At 41.8% G+C, this 9265-nt stretch overlaps 3 protein-coding genes across 3 annotated transcripts; 2 read left to right on the top strand and 1 right to left on the bottom strand.

The window, feature by feature from the left end:
• Window positions 1-520: 520 nt before the first annotated feature.
• Window positions 521-2495, top strand: LOC111604878 (zinc finger protein 628). The gene is made up of 2 exons (XM_023323115.2): window positions 521-1828; window positions 1970-2495. Exons 1-2 carry the CDS (start codon window positions 655-657, stop codon window positions 2473-2475), a joined length of 1680 nt encoding a protein of 559 aa, XP_023178883.2. The 5' UTR covers window positions 521-654; the 3' UTR covers window positions 2476-2495.
• Window positions 2492-4512, bottom strand: LOC111604877 (RNA polymerase II-associated factor 1 homolog). The gene is made up of 3 exons (XM_023323114.2): window positions 4319-4512; window positions 3287-4253; window positions 2492-3217 (listed from the first exon to the last, which is right to left on the bottom strand). Exons 1-3 carry the CDS (start codon window positions 4390-4392, stop codon window positions 2561-2563), a joined length of 1698 nt encoding a protein of 565 aa, XP_023178882.2. The 5' UTR covers window positions 4393-4512; the 3' UTR covers window positions 2492-2560.
• Window positions 4513-4721: 209 nt separating this feature from the next.
• LOC111604894 lies at window positions 4722-5233 on the top strand. The gene is made up of 2 exons (XM_023323134.2): window positions 4722-4963; window positions 5019-5233. The coding sequence occupies exons 1-2, from the start codon at window positions 4759-4761 to the stop codon at window positions 5174-5176; spliced, it is 363 nt and encodes a 120-aa protein (XP_023178902.1). The 5' UTR covers window positions 4722-4758; the 3' UTR covers window positions 5177-5233.
• The last annotated feature ends 4032 nt before the right edge of the window (window positions 5234-9265 follow it).

Consider the following 9265-nt stretch of genomic DNA (forward strand, 5'->3'; position numbering starts at 1 on the left):
GAGCATGTCCTATAAAATATAATAATATAAAATATAATAATTATAATATATTATATATTATTATTATTATATATATAATATAATATTTATATTTGCCTTTCGCAAGTCTACCCTTTCAGCACTTTTAGCTATGACCCATTTAAAAACTGTTCAATTTTCTTTAGAAATATTTGTTTTTTTGCCTGTGGACTCTGCGCGGCAGCTGCCCCATTACGAATCATTTAAATGACAAGATCAAAACAAAGAGCCAAGAGCTCTGTTGCACTAGATCCGCCCACTGGCCGACGAGTCTTGCGTTGTTACCAGAAGACACTTGGAAGAGGAAGCAGCGGACAGCTGTCTGCGGGCCACTTTTCGGAACGGTTCGGCTCGTAGTTTTCGAAAATTCGGCTGGCTTTTTCAATACTCGCCGGCCTGGGAGCGCAATATTTTTCATTATTTTCGATATCGCCCAGACGAACGTCGTCGCCGTCGCCGTCGGCACACAATTTTTCTTTCAATATTTTCGTTGCAAGTATTTTTAGAAAATATCTCAATAGGCAAAAGAAAAAATGATTTTTTTCAAGTTTTTGTCGGTCAGCGCAATGGTTGAGGATTTGTTTGCATATTGAAAAGGTGTTCCCAGTTTCCCAGTGTGTAAAAAGTGTTTGCGCCATGTGCTCCACGTCCGTATTGTGTCCCTTGTGCGCGGTGCCGAGTTTCAATAGCATCGACGCACTGCAGCAGCGCCTGATCAAGGCGGCCAATGGACCTTTGGCCTGTCCCTTTCCCAACTGCACCGAGCTCTTCCTGGGTCTGGACAAGCTGACCATACATCTGTTTAGTCACACTAGTCTGATGAGTCAGCCTGACATAGACCCATCGCCAGTTACAGCTTCTCCAGCCGTCGCCACTCCCACTGCATCAGAGGCTGCTTCAACTATTCTTCCCCCGACTAATTGCCCCGCTGCAGCTAGTCCGCCTCCAGCTGCGGCAGTTGCTAAGCGACGTGGCAAAAAGTCGCGGGCCAAACCCGTCGAACAACCAACTCCACCGCCTGCCACGCCTCCAGCCAGATGTGACATTTGTGAGTTTAATTTTCGTAATGAGGAGCTGCGTGACATTCACTTTCGGCTGGTGCATGAGAATGCGGAGATAACGGAGCCGACGCTGGGACAGCAGCAGGAGCCCTACAAGTGCCACCTGTGCTCTAAGACGTTTCGCATGAAGGGTTCGTTGCGTGTCCATCTCAAGGTGTTGCACACGGTCGGCGCTATTGCCAGTGCCAGCAGCAGCGCCAACAGCGCCAATCAAATCAACAATAACAACAACAGCAACACTAACCAAAACAACAATACGAGCACCACCAATGGCCACATCATTAATGCCACGCCCAAAATAAGCATTTGCGATCGCATTCGGCACAAGGAGGCTTCCTCGAGCAATGGCAGCAGCGCTGCCACAGCGAACAACACCCAGCCGTATGCACTGAGTGGTGCCATCTACATGCTCAAGCAGGAGTTGCCAGCTGCAACGGAGGCAGCGCCTGGTTCGGAGTACGGCAGCACGCCCAAGAACTGGGAGTGCGATGTGTGCACCAAAATGTTCACCACCAAATATTTCTTGAAGAAGCACAAGCGTCTGCACACGGGAGAGATGCCCTACACCTGCCAGTACTGCGCCAGAACCTTCACCTTCCAGCAATCCTATCACAAGCATTTACTCTACCACAGTGAGGTGAAGCCGCACGCTTGCGGCATTTGCGGACGTGCCTTCAAGGAGCTGTCCACGCTGCACAATCATCAGCGCATCCACAGCGGGGAGAAGCCCTTCAAGTGCGAGGTCTGCGGTAGGTTATACCAAGATTACGATTAGTGTATATCATTTCCATATATATTACATATACTTCATACATATATCTGTCCATGCTTAGTGGTTATCTGATAGTTACGAGTGCAGCAGCCAAACTTATCGAAACTATTTCATATAGGTAAATGCTTTCGGCAACGTGTCTCCTTTCTGGTGCACACACGCATCCATACTGGAGTCATGCCCTACAAGTGTGAGCTGTGCCAGAAGACATTTCGCTACAAGGTCTCGTTGCGAACACACAAATGTGCCGCCAACGCTGAGGAGCCACAAACACCGGAACAACTGATCAAGGCGTTGCTGGAGTCCAATGCGAGTGTGGCCACCGTGCAGGCTGAGCATACGGCAAGTAATACGGCCATTCAAATGAATGGCAGCGATCAGGAGGCGTTGCTCTCGCAAACGATTGATGACATTGTCGTTGAGAGCTGCCAGAAGTTGGGCATTTGCAGTGTTGAGCTGCCGCAGCAACCACAGCCGGTTGTCATGGACAGTGGCGTACACTTTGATGGTAGCAGTTCCCCGCTCCAGCAGTTGCAGAATTTGCGCCTCTACTCGCCGCAGCAAACAGAGCAAGCCAGCTCGGATGGTGAGCTCTTCCGTAACTTTCTCATGGACGCTACGTAATCGTGTTCCGAATTCATTTGTTGTTTTTATTTTGTGTACATTTTGTGTATTACTCGTAAATTACATGCAGAAGATTACGTTTAGTTTATTCTTCTTCGCTAGCGCTGCCAGAGCTGGAGCCCGAGCCGCTAGGAGTAGCGCTGCGTGAGCGGCTTGGCGAGTGTGAGACTGAGCCAGAACGCGATCCGGATGCACTGCGACTACGACTGCGCGACTTTGATTTGGATTTGGATTTTGATTGCGATTTCGATTTGGATCGACTGCGACTGCGGGACTTATGTGAGCCAGCTGGCGTTTGAGAGCGTGAACGTGAGCCACTTGGTGAGCGTGTTCCTGATTTGGATCGGCTGCTGGCACGTGAGGCAGAGCCGCTGGCCGAGCTAGAGCGGCTGCGACTGCGCGAACCGCTGGCTGCACTGCCACTGCCGCTGCCACTACGCGTGCGCGAACGAGTGCCACCAGAGTGGGTTCTGGAGCGTGACTGTCGTTCGCGTTGCTGCTGTGCATCTGGGACAGGTGTGGTGTTGCCAGCAGGTGCTACATCATCAGAAGGAATCTTTGATTTGACTGTGTTCTCTGCTGCTGGCTTTTCCTGCACAGCCGCTGGCTGCATTTGCTGGTCATCGACTTCCATTTCTTCATCGTCTTCCTCTTCCTCCTCTTCACCAGGAACCTCCAGCTGGCGTTCTCGATAGCGTTGCATGCGATGCTCCATTGCGTCCAGTGGTCGATGCTTAACCACCTGTAAAGCCAAACAGATACACCAAACAGGAATTACTTAAAAGTTCATTGAAATACTTTCAATACGCACCAGTTTCGTGTTGTTGGGTTGCTGGCCGACTTTGACGCGGCGCTTGTTAAGACGCACACGTGTCTCCAACTCGTTGTAGTAGATGCCATCTTGTCGCATGACAAAGAAGTAATTCTCCTCATAGCCCTTGGATGCTTTTGTCTTGACATTCCAATTGTATTCTCGTGCAATTTTATATTCATACTCCTCATCGTCCTTGTAGAGTTCGCCGGCCACGAAATCTGTACGACGCTTTTCCAATGTTGGCTCTGTGGGCAGAAAGTAGGCGACAAACTGTTCTCCACTCTCGTCCATCACACCACGAATCATGGCCTGCGACATCTCCTCCAGCTGCGCGGGCACATTTTTGCCCTGTGGTGCTGGATCGCTGTCGAAGATGACTTGAGCACATGGATACTTCCAATTGGTAAAGTCGGGGAATATGGGTAGAACCTCAACCGGCACCACATTTGGCTTGGAGTAGTGCTTGGTAATGTCGTTCTTGGTATCACTAAATGTCTTTTCGATGGCCTTGATTTGAGCATCGCGATCCAGATATAGGGTCTCCTCGCGCAACGATTTTTTCACATTGTAGCCAACCTTGGCCTCAATATTCTCCAGGTTCTGCGGCTGGAAGCGCGTTTGCTCAGTAGAAATATACTCGGATTTTCGCAACCAGGACACAGTGCGCGAATGTTGTCGAGAGCGCACCGAATCTGTTGGTGTCAATGTCTCTTCTTCCAGCAGTTTTTCATCTGCCGGATCCAATTGGGACATGGGATCGGCCTGGTATAGATCCCGATTGATAAGATCTACTGTGACACCCAAATCGTGTTCAGTCAGTACATCGTATTTGAAATTCCGTTCCAGCGATGTGGGATTATACTGCACAAAACGATTGCTGTCAAAAGGATACTGCAGAAACTTCAGATCGAATGGTATATCCGGTAGATTATTGCCGTATTTAACGCGGCAAATTATTTCAGATCTAGGCATAGTCAAAGCAAACAGGTTAGGTCGTGGAGTTGGCATAAATGGTTTATTAATACTTACTTGCGTTCTGTTTGGCGCTGTGGTCGCTTTTCGGCGGCACTATTGACTGCCGAATTGTTTATAGTCGGCGGCATTTCTGTTTTTTAGTAAATCGAAGAAAATTAACAAATTTCACACATTTCTAGATAAATTAGACGCGAACAGTAAAAGTGTGGCCGTACTCTATATTCACAATGATACACATTTCTAGTAAGATTGCGGAGGCAAGTCGATAACTTCCATTGTTATACCTACGTGTTATACCTACGTGCACGTTACAAAGCTTCTTGCTATGAAATACAAATTTAAATTTGAAGCGCTTTCCTACGTCAGCATAATGAAATGAATTAGTTTTGTTACACTTGATGGCTTTACTAGCTTATAGCACACAAGAAAAGCGAAACTAATGCGATGGTATACGATATAGGCAACCACTCGCCACTTGCTGTTAAAAGTTGAATATGAATAGAGGCCGATTATATTTTGCTTATTTGATCTATCTTTGTCTCTGCGTGTCTACGTTGCATGCCAACATTATTTGCAAACCCTCTCCGCAAAGTGACGTAGAAGAACCGGAAGATGCTGATAAGCCAATAGATAGAGCCAACGGGCCGGGCTATGCCAGACCTAAGCAGAAAACTTTTATACGGAATCCCAACTATATATGTAAATGCGTTCACTGCCTTTTTTGATCTAAGCCTTGTAAGCCTCTCGATTTCAGCCATTAACAAAAAGTTAGATAATTTGGCCCAAAATATGTACATTGTGGAATTGCCCTTGCCACATCCCGGTGCCAAAGGCGGCAGTTCCCACGGCTGCGATCAGTTCGACATTGTAGAAAACTTCCGAACATCACGACGAAAGTCACCACTGGGATGACAACCGCAGGAAAACGCAGCTAAACCTTATCGTCCCAAAAAGTAAATTACACAACTAGCTGACCTTAAAACATTTGATGTATATTATGTAAATTTGATTGCAATAAATTGCCATATAATCAACATTCATTGAAAATTTGATTTGGTTTGATTTATAGGGTATAATGATTCCGTAAAAATGCTAGCAAAAGGCAGGCAGACATAGTCTATAAGCCTTCATGTTTAATAAACGGAACAATGCTCCTCCGTCTATAACAGATATCAGATATCTGAAAATATCTTGTAGAACTGTTTACCTATAATCAGCGAATGTTGAGTTTGGATTGAATTGAACTATATTAAAAATATTAATATACATAACGTTCAGTATATTTTTGAAGAAGCTCAGTTGAGCTTGAGCATAATTGCAATGCTGGTCTGAGTCGTATCAAAATGCCAAAGTGATTCAATAAAGAATTTTCTATTGAGAAGAAACAGACCCTTAGTATATGTGTATGGTTGTGTATGTAAATGTATGTGTACATGTGTGCATATGTATGTATTAAGCTATGGGTATCTCCCAGTCGAGCACTCTGGCATGTTTTCTTTCAGGCTCTCAATTATGAGTCAGTTTATATAATTTATATTTACATATTATAATCATAATCGAATCGATATTAATTCATGATATGAGCTTTATCCATTTCGACTGACACATATGCAAATAATGATGATGTGAAATGCAGATGCGAATTGCAGAGGTAAATAAACACAACGTAAATTAATGAAATTAGCGACAGAAAAAATGTTATTGTTATTATTATTATATTTTTTTTTGACAAAATATTGTCACCTAGCGCGCTGTTGTTGTTGTTGATGATGTTATCGCATTTAATAGGGCTCACTTAGTTGGAAGCTGCGAAAAACATCGCGAGCAAATCTCAGCAGGCAACAGGCAAAAAAGCAAAAACAAAAAACAGTTGACAGCGAGTTCAATAACAAGGTTAAACGCACGATATCAATTTTTCGCTTTGCTCTCCAACTCCCCAAAATTTCCAGCCTGCCCATTTGTCGCCTTTATTTACACTTAACTTTTGTTCTGTTGTTGGCGAAATCAAATCGTCAAAAGTAATTAGCATAAATTGCATAAATTTGATAGCGCTGCTTGTATTTGTAGAGTTATGAAAAACATCCGATAAGTTATTCATTTCGCAACTGGAAAAGAATGTAAATGCTCGAACTCAGCTGAAGGTGTGTCAACAACTATTATTAATAGAAAAATACTTGTAGTCCTTTGTAATTAAAACCATATTTATGGTATATGAAATACCTTGCTTTCCTTTCTGAAGGACAAGCATCGCTTATAGTGACAGAGATTGCGAGCAAAGACGTAGGACAGCTGTTCAGTAAGTGAATATGAATTATATTATACGAAAATTAAATTATAGTCCTTTTTGAGGTTTTTTGTGAATTCACTGCGCCTTGAATCTTATAACTTAAGATCAGCTTAATCAAGAGATAAAATATATTATTTTTATACAAGCTCAATCATTTACTCATACATATTATGATATTAAAATCTGATTATTCTTCGAGAAAGAAAATAAATGCCAATCAATTCGCCAGAACTCTGAGCTATGCATAAATACCTATTAAAAACTTCAATAAGATTCAGAAATATTCATTTAAATATTCAGAACTTTAGTATCCAAAGAATAACAAAGCTCATTATGGGTATGTTGGGTTTTAATTGGTAAATCCATAAAAGTTTTATGATCGCAGCACAAGTTACAACTTTGCTTGATCAAATATTACGTATTCTCTTGACAAACTTGAAGGATCTGTTTGTAGTCGACTCCAAAACAAAAGTTCGTGATAAATGGAGCTCGTGATAAATGGAGCTCGTGCCAAGTGAACGTGACACCATTTTTTTTTTGGTTAAAAACGAGTTTAAGCTTAATTTGTAAATTAGTTATTAAATGTTAATCAAATCATATGATTGTTTTATTATTTTTTGTTTGTGCTCAACAAAAATTAAAAGAAAGTCAAATCAGTGAATAAGAGGAAGAACTGACTAGAACCGGTTTATATGCTAAAGGCAAATCAATAAACTAGATTAGTTAAACTAATTGTAACTAAGCAAATCGTAAAGGAAATGTGCAAATTAATCGAACATGCAGAGCGTGCGGTAAATAAAAATTTCCACGCTCGTTACCCGTTTATATAGGGCTCTTCCTCTTCGTCGGCTTATTCTAACATGTCGTCGCTGAGCGCTGTTTGTTATCGGCAACTGCGTCATCGGTTAACCGCTCGCGGCAATCGGCCATCGCTAATCGGCAGCCGCCGTCGATGATCGTTGATTGCCGATTGGGTCTAGGTCGGTATTGTTGTTCTCTTTCGGCTTATCTTATTTTTTTCTCGCTCGTTTGGCGCGCGACCTCAGTCCGCGCGTTGAGTTCAGTTTCAAAAACGGTTTTCATTTCGCAACAAGTGCTAAATTCTAAAAGCAAATAAGCGGTCTGTTTTTGCTGTTCGCAGTTCGCAGTTCTTTTGATTCGCTGTTTATTAACATAAATATTTACTTAATATATAAATACAGTTATCATATATATTTCTTCTGTCGCCAGTTGGCGACATTGTGCTCGGATGTGTGCGAGTGTGCGTGTGTGTGTAGAAACTACTAGAGCTTGAGTTTTGGCACTTTGAATGAAGTGTGAAGAAAACAAGCGAATTGGCATTGCAATCAGTATCCGTTTTATGCTCGCTGTGAACGGACGAGGATCGTTTCGAGTGAACCAAAACACAAAGGATATTTGTCACACAACTCAAAAAAGAAAACCAAATTTTACTGACAAAGTGCGAATACAAAGGAATATGATACCAAGAATAGCCAACTGATCCTGACTGGATATCAGTGATACCAAAACAAATAAATAGGTAAGTTCTTAAGAGATATTAAATCAAACTGTGATTGATTAATGAATTGAAATCAATTTAAAAAACCTATAAATTTAAAATACAACCTGCAGCTTACAGACTATGTAAAAAGGGTGACCATATCTATTGCAATGTAATTTCCTACTTATGTAAACAGTGTTACCATATCATCAACATTAGGAAAACCCTTCAAAATATGCATGCTATTATATTGTATGTTTTCTATAAATCAAATGACAATTGGCACTCCTAAATTGAACTGATAATTGTTATTTATTGCTTTAAACAAAGCGTTTTACGATCCTGCTTAGTTCAGGAAAAATCGCATAAGGTCATTAATATCGGGTAAAAATAGAATTTCACTATTTGCCGCAATGCGTTTATTAAAAAGTCATCAATTTTGTGGTTTATTGCTATTAAAATTATTCATTTAGCTAGCTCAAAATCTGCAATTGTCGACGTCTAGTCAGAGTCGGTAGCTATGAAATCTTTCAGTTAATTATTGGAGCGTTCTCTGTGTGTGGGAAATTACAGGGTTCGGGGGAATATACAAACATTTATATATATAATTATAGATATATATACATATATATCTGTATTGGCACGAGCGTCGCGCGATTTACACATGACGCGGCGCAATGAGGCGCAAACCCAATGAATTATGCATAAAATGAATTAAAGAAAAGGTTTTTTTACGAGATCAGAGCGAAAATGAAGTAAGAAATATGAAATATCAAACGGGTTTTGCGCCTATTTAAGGGGTCACTAACTGGAGGAAAACACGATCTTTTGACGAATTACTCAGCGAGCGTTATAGAGTCGATGCATTTGGCTGAGCTTAAGCAAATACTGCTGCAAAAATCACCGCGTATCGCATTAGACATGAAGTATTTAGTACTAAGTACTTGCAGGGAGGCACGTGACAGGTTTCCCCATTTATACACAAATGCATCCATAATCAAACCCTACATATATATGACTAATGACTGGTGCTCAACTTAATACACCTACGTCATGTGCATGAACTTTTTACCTGTATCAGTATCTGTAAAAGTCACTACAAAACTCCGCACGCTCTTAGCATTTGATTCTGTTGGCAGTTGGTTCTGTTTTTAATGATTGACTAATTGCAGCAGCATAGAATTAAACTCAGTCACTTTATATATATATATAT

The sequence above is a fragment of the Drosophila hydei genome, unplaced genomic scaffold, assembly GCF_003285905.1.
Source record: "Drosophila hydei strain 15085-1641.00,03,60 unplaced genomic scaffold, DhydRS2 tig00000063-arrow-pilon, whole genome shotgun sequence".
NCBI lineage: Eukaryota > Metazoa > Arthropoda > Insecta > Diptera > Drosophilidae > Drosophila > Drosophila hydei.

Excerpts from the sequence above, each read along its gene's own strand:
- LOC111604894 (XM_023323134.2), top strand. The coding sequence starts at position 4,759 with ATGAATAGAGGCCGATTATATTTTGCTTATTTGATCTATCTTTGTCTC. Across the intron at positions 4,964-5,018 it reads ACGGAATCCCAACTATATAT|CCATTAACAAAAAGTTAGAT; the intron begins GTAAATGCGTTC and ends TCTCGATTTCAG.
- LOC111604877 (XM_023323114.2), bottom strand. The coding sequence starts at position 4,392 with ATGCCGCCGACTATAAACAATTCGGCAGTCAATAGTGCCGCCGAAAAG. Across the intron at positions 4,254-4,318 it reads CAGCGCCAAACAGAACGCAA|ATCTGAAATAATTTGCCGCG; the intron begins GTAAGTATTAAT and ends GACTATGCCTAG. Across the intron at positions 3,218-3,286 it reads AACCCAACAACACGAAACTG|GTGGTTAAGCATCGACCACT; the intron begins GTGCGTATTGAA and ends TTGGCTTTACAG.
- LOC111604878 (XM_023323115.2), top strand. The coding sequence starts at position 655 with ATGTGCTCCACGTCCGTATTGTGTCCCTTGTGCGCGGTGCCGAGTTTC. Across the intron at positions 1,829-1,969 it reads CTTCAAGTGCGAGGTCTGCG|GTAAATGCTTTCGGCAACGT; the intron begins GTAGGTTATACC and ends TATTTCATATAG.